The 21405-nt window shown below is 41.5% G+C and overlaps 1 protein-coding gene across 10 annotated transcripts in view; it reads left to right on the forward strand.

The window, feature by feature from the left end:
• Window positions 1-21405, forward strand: part of LOC116846523 (protein phosphatase Slingshot homolog 2) — a 160858-nt gene that overhangs the window by 110261 nt on the left and 29192 nt on the right. For 9 of the 10 annotated variants that reach the window (XM_032820459.1, XM_032820457.1, XM_032820458.1 and 6 more), the window contains 2 exons: window positions 4172-4350; window positions 14517-14582. In XM_032820459.1, coding sequence (XP_032676350.1) covers window positions 4172-4350; window positions 14517-14582 — 245 coding nt within the window. Of the gene's footprint in view, window positions 1-4171; window positions 4351-14516; window positions 14583-15674; window positions 18459-21405 lie in introns of those variants that run through there. The other variant, XM_032820467.1, reaches the window with a different exon arrangement.

The following is a 21405-nucleotide window of genomic DNA, read 5'->3' on the forward strand; positions in this document are numbered from 1 at the left end:
TAACGCGAGCGAGTATTCGCGTGCGAACGCCCGTTGGCACTAAAATTAATTTGACGGCAAACCACGGGGGTCTCTCTCGCGAGTTTTATTAAGTACAGTCTGCACGAATCTCATCGTGCATTCCCCTTGTTCGTAAGATTGCAGCAACGAGAGCGGGACTTTCGAGTCGCGACGGACAACGCCACGTCAACGAGCGACGTTCTCTAATTATTATCGTATTATAATTAATACTTATCTAACCATCTCCGCGGTCCCCGATTTTTCCGTCAGCTCGACTTTCCGCCTTTCCCTTTCCGCCGATTCCGCCCGGACTTTCGCCGTTTCCTCGCTCTCGTCGGGGCGACGGTCGTTTTTACGATTTCGCCGGCGCCTCCTGTTCCGAAGACACTCCCGCGAACTAGCTCGCGCATGGACGCGAGCGGATCGCGTAATCGTGGCGTTATTAATTGCGATCGGGAAATCGTTCCGCTCGATGATTAATGGCGGAACCGGCGCGCGAAACGGCGAATCGTGACTGCGATATCTGTCGCATGCATTAATCGGCCACTTCCTCCTTTCGGATGGAAGCGGGGATTTCCGCTGCATATTCCGAAGGCTGCATATTCGCCGGAAAATTTAATCACACGCGCGCGATAACCGGCTTGTGCAAAAATCCACTTAATAGTCGGATGTAAATTGCGGGAGACGAGACGAAACGCGAAAGCGCGACATTTTTTATTTTATACTTTTTTCCAAGCTCTTCCTTCAGCGTTATTCGTAATTCCGATCTTTTCAATCGGTCGGTCATACGATCGGTATGTCGGTACCGACATTTTGTTTAATTACTTTTACTCAGATTTAATTTATTTAGAACTACCTTCAATTAAACATAGCGTTTCACTGTTCACACTATATATCAACATCATTCGAATGCGTTTAGAGAATGTTAATTACATGCGAAACAGTGTGCAGAATGGATGAAAGGAGGATCGGTTGGCGTAGCGAACAGTTAACGTCATTTATTTTCGAGGCGAGAAGAAGGTAATAGAAAAAAAACAAGAAGAAGGGAACGAATCAACTCTCGCACAATATATTTTCCTCTTTCCGCTCCAAATCCTAGAAAGACATCGCGCACCCGTTTCGAGCCATTGATATATGAAGCTTAATTAGCCCTGGCCACGAGAGATAACCGTACGCGATGCACTTATCATTTATTAACTCCCGTGTGTAGTGCGTTTCGCGCGTTACGCGCGAACGCATCGGTGCGCGATTAACGCTCGTTTTCCTTCTTTTTTTTCCGCGCTACCAAATGGGGAAAAGAATCTCCGCGAGGACGACGCAGCTACAGGCGGCGCGGACATACGCGAAGCTCGCCGACGAAACTCGGTCTCTTATCGCGTTATCGCCCCGGCTGGAATACTTGAGAGAGCGCGCGCGCGCGCGGAAACGTTAATTGCCGTTTTACACATTGTAAAAACCCACGCGACTGACACTTGTCCCGGTTGCTGCATTTGCACCACTCGAGTCTCGCGCGGTCGACTCGCGCAAAATGAAAGCGCGCGAGTCGTTAAAAAATCGTGTCCATCAGATACGTGGGCCATAAGAGAGAATTCATATCTTGACAGAACACAAAAAGCAAAAGCCAATCAGAACTCGCGCTGGTATACGCAGAAAAATCCATACTGCATTCAAATAAATGTTACTTGTTTCAACACGGAGAGAATATTATAGTCCTTTTTTATATAAATTCTTTTCAATTTTATTATGTTTTTAATAGTCGCAGAATAGACTGTCAGTAAGACAGTAAGACCTATCTTGCTAAGGGACTTAGTAAATTTTGTTAGAAATATAGCAGATTTCGCTAGAAACATAGTAAGCGTCTTAATAATATACTTCAATTCCTCAAATATAATTGATATATATGAAATGAAAGGATAATGAATTACTATAGAATATCGATCTATTTATCGGTTACAAAGTTTTGTAGTAATTTTTATTACAAAATTCTCTCTTTGTGAAGTATTTCACAAGTTTATATACCCACAAATCTATCACGAATTTTCACCATAAGCGTCAAATTTATTCAAAATACATTCTAAGTAAATTGTAAGTTTAATATCTCAATCAGGAATATTAAAGAAAAAATTCGGCTTGCTTGCTACAGTCGAGTTAAATCAACTTTTCCTTAGATAAAGTTTTGTAATATCCTTATAAAGAGAACAATTTCCTCTCTTGAATACATAATATAATGAGATCTTCTGAAATTTTTCATGAGTATATTCTAAGACTATTTATCGAGAAAATATTCCTTGTTGAAGATAACCATTTAACTTAAAAGAAAGAAGATAAAGTGAGCAATCGCTTTTCTTAGAAACAAAAATGTTAGACTACCATCTGACTAACGACGCGAGTTGCGATTGGCTTCTGACTTTCTGCAACTCTGCCGAATGCTCACGGCCGCTCTTCTCTTTTTCTCGTTCTCTCGTCTTATCTATATGATTTCCCGTTAATTCGTGTCGCTCATTCCGAGGCGGTTTCCTCTGGCCGCTGGTGGCCGATGCGGAAGATAAGGGACGATGAGGTGAAAGTAATTAAACAGTTCGCTCTCAGGAGCATCGTGAGCGCGCGTATATCCGCGGCGAAACTTTTAAACCATCGCAATGAGATGACTGCGAGTGATACGCGCTCGCGTTTAATCGAGCGAGCGAGCGAGCGAACGAATTATTGCGAGCGTTTCGTCCGATCGCTTTAACCGTCGGAATATCTCACACGCGGGATTTCATCCTGGGAATTCTCCGATGGAGCGCGCCCGACCGGTCGGTCTTCTGTTCTGCACGCCGCGCGCGTCGATTTCTCTCGTTAACCCTTCGCTTCGCGCCACAAAGGGTAATTGCAATTGTCAGTTGCAGGCGTCAGTTACAGGTTAACGCGCTGCAACGCGATCTGTTTTCTGTTTCCCGATAAAAATATTTGATCGTTCTCTAATAAGAGCCTGACGGTCTTATTTCATATTTCTGTGATATATAAAGAATATTAGCGCATGGCTGATAGCGATTCGACACTGCGCATCTGTTAGCACTTGCGCGTAATTGATTAAAAGAAAATTACTTTTACGAGGTGATATGCAAAGTGGGCAGATTGAGGAGGCAGACTGTATTATTACACTATCGATATCAAGATACAAACGGGAAGCAGCCGCTCCAACGGAAGCGAAGTCAATGAGCTGGTTGTGTAACAACACTTCCCTATAATGTCGTTAACCCTGGAAGATAGTGATCGTGGCGTCGCGACAGGAATTCGGTGAATCGCGCTTTGACGAATCTTGCAAAATTGTCGCAAATGAGACGACGGTTCCATATGACATTCATCATAGGCATCACACAAAGAGAATAATGCTTTTCCTTTTTAATATAAATTCTTGATTTTACTATGCTTTTAGTAGGGCAGAAATTGATTGTTAATAAGATCCATGTTGCTAAAAAAACATTTCGCTAGAAACATTAAACATTCTTTGATAGTACACTTCCTATACTGAAAGAAGAAAAATGATTGGTTAAAATTATAGAATTACTTTTTCCTATCATATATTTTAATTATTTTACACAAATGATAGTAGTAACATACATGTAAGATTATTATGAAAACTGAAAACTTCACTGATAAAATGCTGAGATTTTTCTGCAAAGTTTACGTCATATTAGTTGTATAGAATTACAAGCGCTTTTACGCAATGAAAGTACATGCAAAAATAAATGGGAGCATTGCTCAATATGTGACAAAACGAAAAAAAAATTAAAATCTCAAACTGTCAGTTAGTATAATATTTGCCTAACCCAAAAGTTCCGCAGCTTGTACATGTCGAAAGTGTAGATGCTTCAAGCAGAAAAATTTTGAAGAAGATTGTGCCTTCGCATCTGAATTCAGAAGTTTAAGAATATTGGAAAAGTTTGCAAAAAGATCTCTGCTTATGCGTGGTTATGTTTTTCGCTGAATAATGTAAAGCAAAGCAATACACATTTACGTTCTATACGTACAAGTTCTGTATGTATAAGAAATAGAAAAAAGATAGCGTGATTGTGTTAGTGGCGATCGATACTCTATGTTATCGACATCTTTCGAGTTCGTTATCTACTTTGGTACCTCCTTAAACTGTCGTGAAGTAATCGGAGATCTATTTGTGCTTTTCTTTCAGGCCGTGAAACTGGAGTCGGTGCATCCAGGAAGGACGCGATATCTCGTCGTTGTCTCGTGCACAGGCAGGCAGGACGCCGAGGAGAGCTGTCTTCTTGGTATCGATTGCCATGCCAGGGCGACCGTCGGTCTCGTGCTGCGAGTTTTGGCCGACACCGCTATCACTCTCGACGGCGACGGGTAAGTAACTCTTAGCGCGATCGCTTCTCTTTCTCGTCTCGTCATTGCTGTTACCGTGCAGCTCTCACTCGGCGGGGACCATTATGATCTCACTACTTCCTGCAATATTCCCGCGGCACTGCGAATTATCACGTCCCGGTGATTACAGACTTACGCGGGGATACCACTCTTTCCGTCTTGTTTATGATTTCTTATATAACATCGCTCGCGTTGACTGATTGCCGAGCGATCCGTTTCTTCGAAATATATCCCGAGATTTTTCTCAACTCATTTAGACTCCGTACGAAACGTCTATAGTTTTGATTCTATACATTTGATTCTGTTATAATATTATATGATATGTGATGTCTAATTCTCTCATAATATTGAAGATACTTTTCACTAAACTGATATCGATTTTATTTTTACGCGTTTACTTTTTTCCGTAGAATATCACTTGATAAACTCGAGAATTGTCGACGTGGTCGCGTTGTTTATTTGCCCATTTGCTTCCGTCACGTGTCTCTGATCCGCGATCATGGATCGTTCGTGATGTTCCACTAAAATATCGTGAAATAAAACAAGATCGAATGTCCATGAACAATAACTGCACGCTGGACGAACGTCGTCACCGCTTACGTCATGCGCGGCGTGAATGTGCATCTGCAAGTGCAATAGTATGTAATACACACCGCGTGGCGCGACCCTGGCGTCGGATGTCTTCCTTCTTCCTTGGAGCCGCGGACAGTTAGAACAATCGTCGGTCTCATCGCTGGACTGTTTCGCATACACGTCTTAATACACTTTCTATTGCGACTGTGCCGACTAATGCCTATAATCAATGACAAGGAAAAACTTACTTCGCAGTCTCCGTTTTCTCAATCGCAAATACTGATTGACACTCGGGATGTTTACTTTCCCCGTCTCCGACCGCCCATTCTCTCTCGTAGACACAAACATAGAATACAAATTCATCGTATTGGAGACTTGCTGGAAAATTCCTCGACAATTTTATGGTGTCAGGAAATGACAGTCATTTTGCAGACGTGGAATCAGACAGTTATCTGAAGGGAGTAGGTGATAATGTTAGATATTTTAACTTACCAATTGTTAAAAATCCAACGAACTGAGGACATTTCTTAGCAAAAGTTGCAGTAGAATTTTGTAACCGAGGAAACATTGATATTTTGCAATAATTTACTGTCCTTTTGTTTGTGCTATTTGTATCTTAGAAGCTTCTGTTATCAGAAAGGTTGTTATGATTTGTATGAGTTGAAATTTACTATGTTTTTTGGCAAGATAGACCTTGCTGATAGTCTATTTCTGCACTACACTGACAAGTAAATCTACCCAAAAGGTACACTCCGATTTCTTTCTAATTTGCACAAATGTAAAAGTATTTTATAAAAAATATTTAGATCATATTTTTTATTTTGGCCCACTTTGAGTGTCACGGATAGTATATAGCTTTTTAATGTTCTCACTCTTATCATCGAGTACAACAAAAATGCATAAAAAATAAAATTGAATACAAGATATAATTAATAATTTTAACTAAAAAAAGATATAATTAATAATAAAAAAAGATATAGTTAATAATTTTAACAAAATCGGCATAGCTGAACACAAACCATTCTAAATTTCTTTAACCGAGATTCCAACCGAAATATTTTAAATTAGTGTATTAGTTAAATTAGTGTATTTTAAATGTGCTAAATTAGTAATAAATGGTTCGAATCTGGGCTAAACCTAGAGAGAGAGAGAGAGAAATCCAGCAATTTTAATTAAAATTTTAACAAAATTGGCATAACTGAAACACGAACCATTCTAAATTTCTTTAGCCAAGATTCCAACCGAAATTTCAAATCTCAAATTTCAAATCTGTTCTAAATTAGTAAAAAATGGTTCAAATCTCTTTGAAACAGAGAAATTATTTGTATAAATAATTTTTTTTCAACTTTTTACATGTTTTATTTAAACATTTTATTATTTATACAAATAATTTTACATATTTGACTTCATATTCATAATCAGCTAACCAAAAATGCCTATATTTTGTATTCAGTTTTATTTGTTATGCATTTTTGTTGCACTTGTTGATGATAGGAGTGAGAATATTAAAAAGCTATAAGTATAAAACTCAAAGTGGGCCAAAATAAAAAAATATGACCTAAATATTTTTTGTATTTCTACATTTGTGCCAAATTAGGAAGAAATCGGAGTGTAACTTTTGGGTAGGTTTACTTGTGAGAGAGAAAAATGGTTGATCTAACTAAAATTATAGTTATTTTTTATCTTAACCATATTTTTTATAGAAGTAAATAGTAACTATATATATATTACACACACTAAGATTATAGTAGAATTTAATTTAAAAAATGTTTTTCTTGATCATAATTATATATATTAATTATGTTTCTTTGAGTAATTATATCTCTTTGAGATTATATAGTTCCAAATGTTAGACATTTTTTTCTCAGTGTATTAAAAACATAGTTCGAAAAGAGTTTATACGAAGAAGGGAGAACTATAATATTCTCTCGATGTTAGAAAGCTCTATTGTTCACGAATGTTTCAAGATCTCACAAGAGAAGACTGTAATTGCGCTTTGTAGAACTTGCTCTCAGCGCGAAGGAAGAATCCAACATGCGCGATCTGTTCATTCTTCTCCAAGGACGAATCGACGAGAGACTTCGCGACCGGGGAAATATTTGCGCGCTGCGCGCCTCTACATCTCGCTCGATCGAAATCCCCCGATGAATCAGACGTAATAACACGCGTGCTATTTTATATCCGGCAACCTGACCGATCAACAAATATCATTGAGACGCATTAGTAACCAAGCAGCGGCGGCGGCCACTTTCTAACACGACCTGCCGACTAGTCCAATTCTCTCCGCTTTAAAGTGACTCACTGCCACGGCTCGCCACACGCTCGCGCTAAATCCGTTGCGCCGATAATTAGTCGAACGTGGCGTACACGCTACGTGAAACGAAAGGAGAGTATCAGCGGGCGCGTATTGTACGTACGCGTCGTAAACGGCGGGTAGTCTATCCACGTCTAAGTATAGACCGACCGTTGCCCGGGCGCGTTGTCTTTTTACCTGTAATCGATGTAGACAATGCACTACGCGTAGTAGACGCTTACCCGTCCTTTCCACGTGCTTTCTCCACCTTTCTCCGGCGTTTTCGAAGAGCGCGCAGCTTTTATCGCGAGGAAACTAAATTCATACCTTCCTTCTTTACATCGGGCTATCGACCCGGCCGAAGACGTTTCATTATCAAACCCAATTCGATCGCATTAAAGCGCACGCCGTTGTTATCCTTTTTCCCTTTCGTTCTTGCTCGCAATTCGACTTGATGGTTGCCTTTTCCTCGCACGCTTGTGAAAGCGACATGTCGGAATATACGCACTGAGAGGAAAAATGTCTCAAAAAGAAAAAAATATTTACAGTGGATACTAATGACATAGTTATTTATATCTAAATTCTCTTATTTGAATAGGATACACAAATGCTTTCACAAAAAATATTTAATGGGCATTGATAACAGTTATTTAAGTCTTAATTCTTCTATTTGAATAAAATATACAATTGCTTTCGTAAAAAACATATTACATTTTCAAAAGAATGTGTATTTTCTTATTTGAAAAATATTTCATTACATTAGCTTATGACATGTAATTAATTAATTTACATTATGTGATAAACATATATGTTATTAGTATTCACCATAGAATTAGTATTTCTTATTTCTAGATATTTTTCTCTCGATATACGATGCATTAATTTTTTTACGCCGTATGTGCGCTTGTCAACGTTTTTTCGGGAGGAGGGAAATTTATTTACTCGTAAATAAACAGAAGCTGTGTTTCTTTGTTGATATCGGTGCGTTTTCTGCAAATTTATGCCGCGAGATCCCGCAGTCGATCGCTCGTTCTCGTTTGCGGCATATCGATATAATATGCGATACTACCTTCGTAAAGATAAATGCGAAGGTCGCCACCGTTCTCTCTCTCTCTCTCTTTCTCTCTCTCTCTCTCTCTCTCTCTCGCGTAAGAAAATGGAGCGCGTTACCGTAAGGCACACGCGTTCGGGCAAGGTACTTGACAGGTGAGTACCAAGGTTACGACGGAAGGTCGCGACATAACTTGCGAAATCGCGGCACGGAGTCGAAGCGTTACTGCACGGTTGTCTACTACCGTATCGCAATAAGCCGGGATCACGGTGTGAATCACGCGGTGAATCTTCACCGGGGTGTCTCATTAACATTGACTTATCGACAATTAAGTCGGGGAATACCAATGCGAGACGAAACGCGTTACAGCGGACCTTTGATCTGACAGGGAGGCTATCTCTGGCGTGACACACGACGATATTCCCCGGTATATCTTGGACTCCATCATTGTTCAAGACAGTTTCAATAATCGATAAACGGCGCTCGAGTCGACTCGCCGACTTTCTTCGATCAATTAAAGCTACTCGATAAATCCAACCACGGTGTAAACGGAGAAAGCCAAGGAGTTACTCGGACTTGTATCGATTAAACCGCGATTCGACGAGAGAACTACAGTAATTGAGGACTTGTTAAAAATTGCACAAGCGTCGCGCATTCTCGAAATAATTGTCCTCTCCCTGAGGGGAGGACTGCTCCGAGCCGGTTTGCAGAAAGGAACGGAATCGTGGCGAGGATCGTTTATCAACGTGAATTTAAGGACGCGTCGTCTTTGTCGTCGTCGATAGCCTCTCCAACTGTTGAGCTCGTGTAACAGCTTTCCAGCGAAAGCTTTCTGGCATGACAGTTGAGACGCCTGAGGTCCCCGACAGGGATATATTCGCGCTCTACGAGTTAATGACCGTGGAATTTTCATATCAACGACGCGCCGCACTCTTCGTCTAGGTTCTCGCATGACCTCTTTTCCCCCCCTCTCTCTCTCTCTCTCTCTTTCTCTCTCTCTCTTCCTCTTTTTAGATATTTAGACAGGAAACCTTTGCATATATCAAGCAAAATCAACGTTAGAATTATCCTTTCTTCTTGCAAGTACGTTCCCTTGATCTTTGTTCCTTTTCTGTTTTTTTGCAAAATGTTTTTTCCGCTTTTATAATAACGCTCTTAAAGGTTGCTCTAGAGCGACAATAAATGCATATTTCTTTCTCTCTCTCTTTCTCTCTCACTCGCTCTCGCTCTCTCTCGCAGTTTTTCGCGTGATTAGGAAGCTCTGTCTCGCGCGTAAAGAGGAGACCGGAACTCCGTCGGAGGCTTTTTCCCGGTCGTCGGCAAAAAGTTCACCCACGCGAGAGCACATTGACTGGGCGACGCGCGCTCGGCGTTGTTCGTCCGGTCGGACGAGCAATTCTCGCGAAATTAGCGATAAAGGGACGGACAGACGAATGAACAGATGGACGGACTGACAGGCCGATGCGTGGCGAAGGGAAAAGGAAAGAAAAGGACCGGGTAGGAAAAGAAAATGAGCGCGAACGGGTCAGTCAGCTCGCGTTCCTACGATGTCGATGACCCTCGGGGCGCGGACACGATCGTCTCTCTTCATCTTCCTCTTCCTCTCCTCTACACCACCACCTCCTCCTCCTCCGTTCTCTCCTCTTTCTCCTCATCTTTCTCCTCCTCCTCCTCCTCCTCTTCTCGTCGTGGCTGTCGCGAACCCGCGAGAGTTCCTCTTCGCGCATTAGACGCGCGATACGTCACTCGCTTTCTCGATCGGTCGATTTGAAACACTATTGCGCCGCATATGCCGGTTGCGGCAACAGTCCGGATTACTTAACCTCGAGTTAGCGAATTGCCGCCCCTCTCCCTCGGCTTTTTGCGATTCCAGCTACGCGCGTGTACGCACAAGTACAGGGAATTTAGTTAACACGTTCAATGCCGTAACGGTCGCGGTTCACCGGTTCCACTCGATATATATTGACGTGGTTCTATTGATATAAGCGTAGAGCGTAACCGAGAAGTGCTACGGAGAGAATCGTACGTGTCGTTGGCGGAAAGCAGATTAAATGACGCGCGAGATAATGAATGTTGCGAGAGAGGTCGCATTTGTTTGCCGTAATGCGCGATTCGAGTGGTGGGCTTTCGCGTACTCCGTCGGAATCCGCGTGGCGTTGCGGTTACGCGATGCTAATCCACGTCGTTGCAATCGACCTTGCGTGGCAATTAAGCAGATTAAGCCGTCAGATTGAACTCCACCGTCCTTTTCCCCTGAAACGCACGTAGAGATGCCTGCAATATGATCGTAACACGAAAAGTGTAGCGGAAGCTTTTCATTTTCCTTTTGTCCGTGCAAAGTTAAACGTCACTTAAGATTCGTCGCTGAAACTTTAATTCGAAACTTCATTATATCATCTGGAGTCTAATTAGTTTCTCAAGTTCAGGAAACGTTCAGTCGCGGCGTTATTATCGTCGCTTTAATTCTTCGATAGGCGCAGTACCTGATTCACACAATTTCGTATTTCAAGTTTCCAACATTTTATATATGTATCCGTACGTATCTGTACACGGGAATGTGATTGGTCCGCATATAAATCTGGTTGTGCCAACCAGATTAATAGTGGAAATACGAAATGACTAATTATGTGGTTGCTGCGACCACAGAGCAATCGATTTCTGGTTGCTACAACCAGGTCACGCGCAACTACATCGATGTAATTGACGTGCGACAGCAACTGAGTCATGTCAACTCCATACGCATTACCATTGCACAAAGATAACTAGAGAATGACGCAACTATTCTGCTCACAACTAAATATTTCTGTTATGTGCATCATATCTTTCTTTTCTGTGTATGCATCTGTATATATCTCTGTGCATCCTCCACAGCTTTCGACAATCGTTAGTGCTCTGTTATTGCAGTTGGAGAATAATCTGTTTCATTCTCAAGAAACATTCTTTTCATAATATATACGTATGTGAAAATACTGTAGATACATCAGACATCATAAACATGAACATTTTCTAATTATGTTCACGAAAGAAATTGGCTCGTACCTCTGAGACACAATGCGACTATTTGCATTACAAAATAAGTCTGCGCCTATCGGAGGGTCAAGGTGCGCCCACGTGTCAGAAGGTCAAGCTCAGCAAACTCCTGCGTTCACGATCGCGGCCCGATTTTTGCGATCGATATGCCTCGAGGAAGCAGAGGAGGGCGGGCTGGCCGTCGTAAAATTCGTTCGCGGAATGTGTGTGCGTAGAGGGTAACTGTAATCGACGAGAGAAAGAGAGTGGGGCGAATTATGACCCGAAAGCGGGAGAGCAGCGAGAGGAGAGATGCCCGGGGAAGGTTGCGCCGTTGCTTACGCGGCAGAGGGGCGAGGGGAGCGTTCGTTTTACGATCCGGGCGATAACGGTCCACCGGCCGGGTAATTTCGGCGGGAGAATTGCATTTTTTTCCGTCCCTTTTGCTGCTCGAGATGGGAAGGGGAGAAGGAGGGCAGTCGGCGAATCTGCACTGGCGTTGTTGTTCACGCACGCAACATGGCCGAATTTCGAACGGTGCGAGCGAGATCTCGCGAAATTGCGCTCAACGCTTGCGGCGCACTTCGACAGTCCTTTCCCTCCTTCCTTCCCTCCTTGCAGTTTGGCCGTTTACGCAACTGCAATTTATCCGCGTGTGACGTAATGCGTGAATTTTAATCGCGGTTCACGCGACGCCGTTACGTGTTACGGTTTCTTTGCGCGGTCTTATTGCGATTTGGCGAGCGATCAATATTCGTTCGGCGATCGCAGGAAGGTGATACCGACTCTTTTGCTCTTTTTAATTGGACTCGATCGCGCTGTGCCTCTCTCGGACAATACCTCGCACAGCGATCGTGCGTATGTGTAACGATGACTGGGCGCGAATGGTACCGTTTCTCTCTGGAAGAGACGATTCACGGGATCGGCAACGATTTCCCGGAAATCTGGCTGGCGCGTATTACGGCGGCGATACGCGAATCGCGATGTTCGCGCGATCTCTTTTACATAATGCGTAATTAATGGTTGTACTGAATACGCGCTCCTCTTCCCGTGTCGTAACCGCGAGAATTGCATTACCGTTGCAGTTTAGAAGGCGCTTCACTCTCGCCTGCGTAACGCCGACTGCCCGGCTCGAGCGGCGAAATTGCGACTTTGACCGTCCAGTGTGTGACCGACTAGGAACTTTGCCCATGATCAGGTTGATCCCAATCTCAACTTGGTCAGTTATCTCTTGACTAGGAATTTATCCCATGGTCCTGATCAGATTGATTCTAATCACTTATTTGGTGTGTAAGGTTAGGTTATCAGGTCTTAATTATTAAAATCTTAATTATCTAATTATAAAATCTTAATTATTAAAAATACTTATATTGATGAAGTGTTAATAATCACGTTGCGTTATATATCAGGATTCGGACAACTTATCAGGACTCGGTAACATCATCTCTATAAACCAGACAACTGATTAATCATGGGATCAGCCATGATCAGAACCATAAAAATAATTTCTAGAGCTGTTTTGTATAAAGTGATGTTATCAGATCCTGATGAGTGTACTGAGAGAAAAAAAGATTGATCTAAGTACAATTATAGTTATTTTTGGCTTTAATTGTATTTTTTGGTCTAACACGAAAGGCTATTATCACTAACATTTATAATACAATTTGATAAAAAATAATTTTCTTAACTATAATTTATAGTAATTATTTTTTTATGTAAGTTATACATACTAAAAATTTTTTCTTAATGTGTAACAGCGTGGAAAGCAGAATCTTATTAATAATAAGAATTATTAATAATTAAGATCTTATTGGTAATTAGAGTTCGAGATATATTGCATCATCTTGTACATTGAAAGAAAATATATCTAAGAAATGAAGAGTATTTATTTGATGAATATTAGTAACAAAAGAATTTAGATTTAACTAAATATATTATTGATACTCCCGAATGAATATTTTTTATTCTTCAAATATTTTTCTTTTCGGTGTGCAAACCAGATAACTGATTGGGATCGATCTGATCAAGAGCTGGGATAAACTTCTGATCAGGTAGATCGATGTTGACCTCTTTCTCACGAAAGGAGATTAGAATGCATACAAACGTATAATCCTGGAGAGAGAGACCTTTGCAAGAAATAATAAAGGAGAAAATTTCCTAGAGATTAATGTTATTAAAGTAGTTTTGATTGTTATTGTTATGTCCGACGTAACTTCTCTTCAGTTCGACCAAGTGCACCTTCTGTTACCACCAGGAATGCAATAAATGCCCTGGGTGGTCAAAGAACAATGGACTGATAATAAGGTGTCAAAATTTTACTATTGATTATTACTCACATGTTGTGAGAAGCATTTTTCCCCTTCTACTAAAAGGTGGTGAGAACTCACGCGGGGGTATCTCGCCACCTGCCTATAAAAACGGGTGCGACTGCCCACATACCTTTAGAGACAAGAAATCAGGCTAGAGACAAGGAATCAGTCAATCAATCAGTCAGTTTATAATTAATTAAACTTATAAAATACAAATAATATACATAACAATTGGATCACTAAGATAAAACATTAAAAATCGCAAATAAGTTATTGGATAGATAAAAGGTTTGTTTTCCTAACATATCCCCTGACCTAAGCGTCACGTTACACTTTACTCATATTCCCAAATCTTCACCAACCTCTTAAGTCCGATCCTAAGCTCTTCAGTCTCTCTGTAACTACAGTACGAGAAGGACTTCAAAATAATTTAAAAATTTCTTAAAGAAAGAATCAATACAACCAGAATCAGTAAGTAAAATAATTATTTTGTACACACACATACGTTTACACATTTACTCACTCACAATCACACGAACTTGTCCATCCCAGGGTAAAGTGGTTAAATCCATTGACCCAAAAAGGACAATTAACACGTTTTAAAAAAAAAAAACAACTAAGACGTGTGACACTATTGCAATTGTCGATTTGCATACGTGCTCTCTCGACGAGCACGTATCCGTGTTCCTGGGACTCGACGCGCGTAAAAGCCGAAGGATCCCATTCTTTGTAAATTAGGCAACTGAATCGGCGGGAATGCCCTAAAGTAGAGAAGCAGCCTCGATTATTCGTGAAATAGTCCTTCGATAGTAACGTGCGCGCGCGGCACGCTCTATATAAGGACAACCTCGCCCGACACGTCGTGGTTCCTAAAGGCCATTACGATCTCACTTCCAGATTTCTTCTTTTCCAGGGGTTTCAAGGTCAGCGTTTGCGGCCGTCAACACATCTTCAAGCCGGTATCCGTTCAGGCCATGTGGTAAGTCTGCATCTCTGATAAATGAAACTGGTTTCGCAGCGACGTAAGAATGACGAGAGAGAGAGATGGAGAAAGAAGGAAGGAGAAAAAAGATTGCGACGCGCAAAGACACTTCCTTTTTTTTGCGTTTCGCGTAACAGCTGTTTAATGGGGTGGCTGCGAGCACACACCGCGTGAGGTGTGTTCGCGGTATGTTAAGCCGACGTTTGGAATCGCCGGTGATGAGAAATAAGTTGTTGACTGCCTAATAACACGTCGCGCTCATACTGCGTTTCCTCATGAAAGAAACCATTAAGTTTCACCATAAGTACTTTTCACATATTCGACGAAACTTGTACGCTTGGCGCATACTCGGGCGAATGCTTCGCGAGCATCAACAAGACTCTTTCAAGATATCCTGTCCCTTTGCCGGATCAACGTTGGTCGTTTTCGTGCGTGGAACAACGAGACACTCTGATCGAGCTGCTGCGTACAATCGGCATTCGCGGGGGTATACGATATCCTGTCTGGTTACGCTAGACGAGTTGTACGATTGAACGGAGGAGGGTCATTGGTCGTGGGCTTAACAACCGCGGCTAATAGATAATACCGTGTAATTACTCAACGAATGACCCGAGACGTTTGTCTCGTCTTCCGCGTCACACTTCCGCGAGCAGCGATATTTTCCACAGAGAAGTGCTCGGATGTTACAGATATATTCTCCCTTTTCAAAGGGAGAATATATCAACATTTTTACGATTACAGTTTCATCTTTATACCTGCACTGAGAGAAAAAAATGGTTCATCCACCTGAAATTATTCTTGATCTCAACCACATTTTTGTTCTTTGACACGACAATGGCAGTAGTATTATGCACGTAAGGTTATTATCATTAATATTATAGTGGAATTTAAAAAAAAAATAGATATTTCTCAACCATAATTTATATATATGCTACATTTATACTTTGAATAATTATAGAGCAATTATTTCTCTACGTGATTATAGGTACAAATATCAAGTATTTTTTCTCAGTGTGTTTTCAAATTAATAATAAAGACGTTTTGATATTCGTTCACCCAAAAAAATGTAATTTTATTTTTAGCTTTGTCTTTGAAAAGAAAATATTCTAAGCACGATATTCTTAAAATTGAAGGAAGATTTTATCTTTTGTCGACAGTCCTGTTCTTAGTAGAAATTTCTCCTAGTGAAAAGACATTCTGCTTCAAATAAACACATTCCTTCCTCTTGGTTCGAGAGGAAAAAAGTTGGAGTATCTAATAGATTTCCAGTTAAATAGTTTACTTTGTTAGAAGAGAAGTACTATTTTTGTAAGAGTTTTCGCTTGGAATATAGAATTATAGAAAATAGCACCTTACAACTAGGGTTCTTTGTCTTTTTGGTTAGAAAATTTTCCTTTTCATTTTGGTTTTCATGAGAATCCTCTTGAGGCCATACATAAAAGGATTTCGCTGAGAATAAGTTTACATTTTCTTGGGTGTTAATAGTATTATCACGAGAAAAGGAACATAGAGTCGGGCGTTTCGTGACGGAGAAAATTGCAACTGTGCAAACGCGCAACGTCCGCGCGGAATGATTCGGGGGTGGGATGACGAAGATGTTATCGATGCGGAAGAGGCTCGAGCACCAGCGAAATGAAAAATCGGGCGTGGGCCGTGGCTTAATTGGTCGACATCACAATTGCCCTGTGCGCGCGGCCGAACAGGCCGGGAACTTTCTTGGCCGCCCAGCCTCTTCCGGTGTTGTATTTTTCAGCGCGGGTGAAAATACCGTCTTCCCACACGGATCGCTTTACGTACGATCTCCTTTCTTTACAGTGTTGAACTTCTCTGAGCGATCGACTGTGCGGGAAATTGTTACCGGGGGAAAACTCGGGGTCTTGTAGGAAAATTAGGACATTATTCTTCATTTAGCCAAGCTATATATCTTTCCAGTACGTGTAAACAGGCTCTGTATACAAATAAGAGTAGCGATAAATAAGAGCCAAGCGCGATTATTGATGCAAAATATTTAAAACTCTTTAATTTTTATGTTTAAAATATTTCATATTTTTTATCTTACCCGCAGAGAGCAGGATATGATCTCTTAACGATATTGTCGTCCCGAAACAGACAATCATTTTCCATTTCTGTTCATTGGCAAAGGGTGACGAAATTACGCGTCGTTAATTGTTATTCGTAATGTTTCTCGTTCACTTATTTTGCGCGCGTATCAGAACACGTCAGCTAATGTCTATCAAGGTAGGCGTCGTCGTCTCCATACTCGTCTTATTCGCGTGACCTACGACTTCGAGATTTGTTATTTCTGGCACCGCCGTGTGCTTGAACGGTGTCTGGATTATAAATAGCCTTGCCTCCGATCGCCACGTGCATTAGCGTTAAGCTCGCGTCGATTTTTGCGAAAGGACGATCAGCTCGATACACGTGGGCGCAAATACCTTTGATGTCGCACCGCGACGTGAATTTTCATGGGCGTACTGATAGATTAGTTTCGTACGTTGATTGCACACGCGACCACAACGGCAGCGCTTAGAGTTAAAACGAATTCACAAAATTGACAGTAAAGAGAAGGCACGAGAGGCAGAGGCACACATTTTATCAAGCTTTTACTCCAATGAAATATTTCACCAAAATTGGATATACGCCTTCATGTGAAAATTGAAGGATTGAAAATTGAACGATTATTCAAATCTATCCTTGTCAAAATGATATTGATATTACTATATTTGTTTCTAACGGTGATACGCGAATTTTATGCATTGGACGTATATTAAGAGAGAAAAAAATATTTAAAAAATAAAATATTTATTCAGTAGGTATTATTATAACATATTTAAATAGACGTAAATCTTTCAACTGCTTTCATGAAAACCTCAGGTTTCAAGAAAATATATAATACTTTCTTATTTGAAAAATATTTTATATTAGTATACGTATATAAAATATAAATATAATATGTCATCAGTCCCACCAGATAAATATTTTTTTTCTCGGTGTATTATCAATTAATTTAAGACTTATTAAATCACACTTATTGTTAGTTATCATTCTCTTTTTGGTTTTTACTTTTAACGTGGTTTTTACATAATTTTGAGGTAGTTATCGAAAATTAATTAAAATTTACATCAATAATTCGGGAGCCGCTTGATGTTATTTTGTGAGAGTCAATTACCAACAAAATCTTGAGTAAAAGAATTCGGCAGCTGTCTAATCGTGCACTTTTATTTTCAAAATTGTCGCACAAGGACAAAATTGTCGCGGTGAGGACTATCAATTTTCGCGAAAACGCCCGTGTATCATTGTACGGTTGTTATTTCTCGAAGATCGATCTGCACGCGAGACACGCGCTGCGTGGAAATGGCGCAGGCCCCACGAACTGCTGAACGCCGCGACGTCCAAGGCGCACCGTCGTCGTCGGTCCCTCTCCTCTGGTCGGCGTCGTCGACGAGGACGTCGTCGTCGTCCTATTTTTGGAGAAGCCTCGTCGGTCTCGACCAACACCGTGGTGGGGTTGGTTACGACCATGGACCATCGGCCGCGCCATTTGTGGACGCGTCGCGTCGCGACGCGTGGTCACTTTGCCGAATTTCGCCACGTGGTCGCGCGTTGTCGCGCGAACAAACCCCACTTGGAGTCACGCCGTTTCCGCGTGTTTTCGCGCGAGCCCGGGCGAGTCAATCCAATTTGCGCGTTACGCAAATAAATCGCGCGCGTTTCTAAAAATTGTTTTCGCGTCGGATAGTCCTGGTTGTCTCCGTCGGGGCCGTTAGTACCACGTCGCTTCTCACAACTAGCGGTGTAACTTACAAATGAGAGTGTTATCTATCAACCTTTAAACGACAGGATGAACTTGTGGGGCATAAACAACGAAGTGAGGTCGTGATCTCAACATTTTTTAGCTTATTTTTTCTACAGTGCAGAAATATTGTTTCAGTATCTAACTTTGACGCACAAAACACTCACAAAATATCAATTAATTGTATTGGACGATATACACCGATTGGGGTCATCGTTGGCGTTTAACCCTTTCGCTACCAACGGGACATATTTCCGCCAAGTGTAATAATAACCTTATTCAATTGAATAAACAGCTCCTTTGGCATTCAAAATACATGATTCTATTTATTACCGTTGAGACAAATGTGTCCTAAAAACCTCAGTGAGACATTAGTGTTCCAGATCTGTCTCTTTGGCACCAAACATTTAATTAACATTTAATTAACATTAACCAAACATTTTTTTACTGAAATTATATTATATTAATAAAGTGAAAGTATCAAGTAATTGCACTTTTTTTAAAGAATAAATTTGATAGCGAAAGGGTTAGGGGGGAAATCATGAAAGCATGAAGATCATTTTTTTTCTCATCAATAGAGACGCGTGGACGTGTTCATGGCTCCGTGAATTCACCGTTCCAGCAAAATGAATTACGATTATTTTATTATTGCGATCGCATAGATGTCGGTGGCGGCGTTCGCACACACAAGTCGCGTGAAGTGTCACGAAATTTTATATAAGTAGGCGAGAGAGCTCTCCTCTCTTATTAGAGGTCTTACCTCGCGCGGTCGCTCACGTGGGTGGCCGGTCTCTCCGTAGACGTGACCCACATACGTAATTGCGAGCGTACACACGCTCATGCGCGCCGACATCAAAGCTTTTTCGTTACCGTTGCGCGGCACCTCCTCTCCGATCTTCAAACTCGCCGTTCGGTGTCGGGTATGAAATATAGACGCGCGTCATGGTTCAACGGTCCCGATACTCTCCTTGTGGGCTGACGCAAATGCTCACGCCCGCGAAGCAAACGCTGTTTGTGAACATCCGTCTTCTCGACGCTGAGCGCGCGCGCGAGTTTATTTTCCGATCTATTGTTGCGCGTTTCCTCGAGAGCTCAGTTCGCGCTCGCTCAGGGGGCTGCGGGGGTGACGTCGATGTGGACGCGATCGTTTGTCCCTCGAGCGACGACCTGACTTTTATTGATCTCGACCCCCGCCCGTCGCGTCGCTACACTCGTCGTTTTCTTCTTCTATTTTGCCCGCGCGATCCTTGACACAGAATTTCCGTGCTCTGTCGGTCGCCACATGGATTACGAGGCGCTGTGAACGTATCGTTCGGTTTCTGACACGGGTTATTAAATCAGTGTACGTTCGAGAAAAGTTTCTGATCATTATCAATTAACAACATACACGGATCTAATTAATGCATCGCGTTTTCTCGTCAAGCGTGTAAACGCGAGAGATTATCGCCCGTCGAATCGCGATCTCGAGGATCTTCACGTCGGGAGAAAGATTAAGGATAGGATCAACTTTATGATGCGTCGGTACCGAGACTTACGACGGCAATATCCTGAGGAGTCCACGCTTACGTTTTTGCCCGCGTAGAAAGTAAATGTTTCCACGCCTGCTAAATTTTACATAGTAAACTCAACGGGACGTGCCAGGAACAGATGTTCGAGCCGTTAACGAAAGAGAATTCGAGTCCGTGCAAATTTTTGGCTCCCAAAATATTGTATATTCAAAGAGTTACATATTATATGCGCGACACACAAATATCCCGCGTTTTGGTCGTACCAGTCGAGTCACGTGTATCCTACTCTAGACGACCGATTCAGCGGATATCAGTCCGCGATCTGGTTTTTTTATTCTAGCCCGCTGTAAAAACATGTCAGGTCGACTGGTTTCCAGGTCGTAGCGACGAGTTCAGGCGTGATGAACGCCCGGCGACATAAATATTCCTCGTTTCGCGAGTACATGAATAATTTTCTCCGGTGAAACGGCGTCTCCGTCCTCAGTCGTCGATTCCGATTAGCGTTGAGTGGCGAATTGAATGGACACTCGCCTCGAATACGCTTCCTCTTTAATTCACGAGGGCTCATTAGGCGGCCAGAGGCGGGATATTAAGGTGGTAACGATAAAAGGCTAAAGTGAGAGACGCGGTCGTGTCGCTTTTACGGCCGTCGGCTGGCAGGAAGCCCTCCCGGATCATCGGGAATCAATGAACTTGGGACAACGCCGGTGTCGGAACCGGTTCCCGGCCGGATGACGAAGACGAGAACTCGAAATGACACCTCGCTCTATGATGAGGTTGCCGGCACTCGCGAACGGCAGTCCCATCATCATCGACGCGATCGTGTCGACGGCGGGCTGCATTGCGACCACTATCCTCGCGTACGCGTTCTCAGATACGTCCGAAGGAAACGGCCTGTCCATTTGTTTCGTATAATAATTGACCGCATTACACGCGACGCGCACAGTTCTTTTTCTTCAACAGTATCTCCCTAGAGAAATTATCAGCGTGGAAAATCACACGGGCAGAATTTTATAGAGAAAATTACTATAGCACTCGGTAATCTTTCTCTCGAGAAGTAAATCGATATTCTGCAATAGAATTCACTATCTTTTCATTCCATTCGTGCTATTTGTATTTTAGGATCTGAAATATTAGAAAATTGCTATTGAATACATTTACATAGAAATACATTAACGTATACTAAAAGGAAAAATATCTAAAAAATAAAAAATATTTTTATTCGGTGGGTATTCTAATAATAACACATTTGCTTGTAAATCTCTCTTTCTTCCTCTCTAAATGCCTTTACTCAAATAAAATCAACAACTGTCTTCATGAAAAGCTAAGCTTTGAAGAAAATGTATATTTTCTTATTTGAAAAAAATATTTTATGTTAGTAAATATGTTATTAGTGCCTATTGAATAAGTATTTTTTTTATTTTGTACATATTTTTTCTCAGTTTCTAGAATTTATATAATAAATTCATATATATATATATATATATATATATATATATATATATATATATATATATAT

Source organism: Odontomachus brunneus, unplaced genomic scaffold (assembly GCF_010583005.1).
Source record: "Odontomachus brunneus isolate Ranch 3 - 2012 unplaced genomic scaffold, Obru_v1 Obru_scaffold_065, whole genome shotgun sequence".
Lineage (NCBI taxonomy): Eukaryota > Metazoa > Arthropoda > Insecta > Hymenoptera > Formicidae > Odontomachus > Odontomachus brunneus.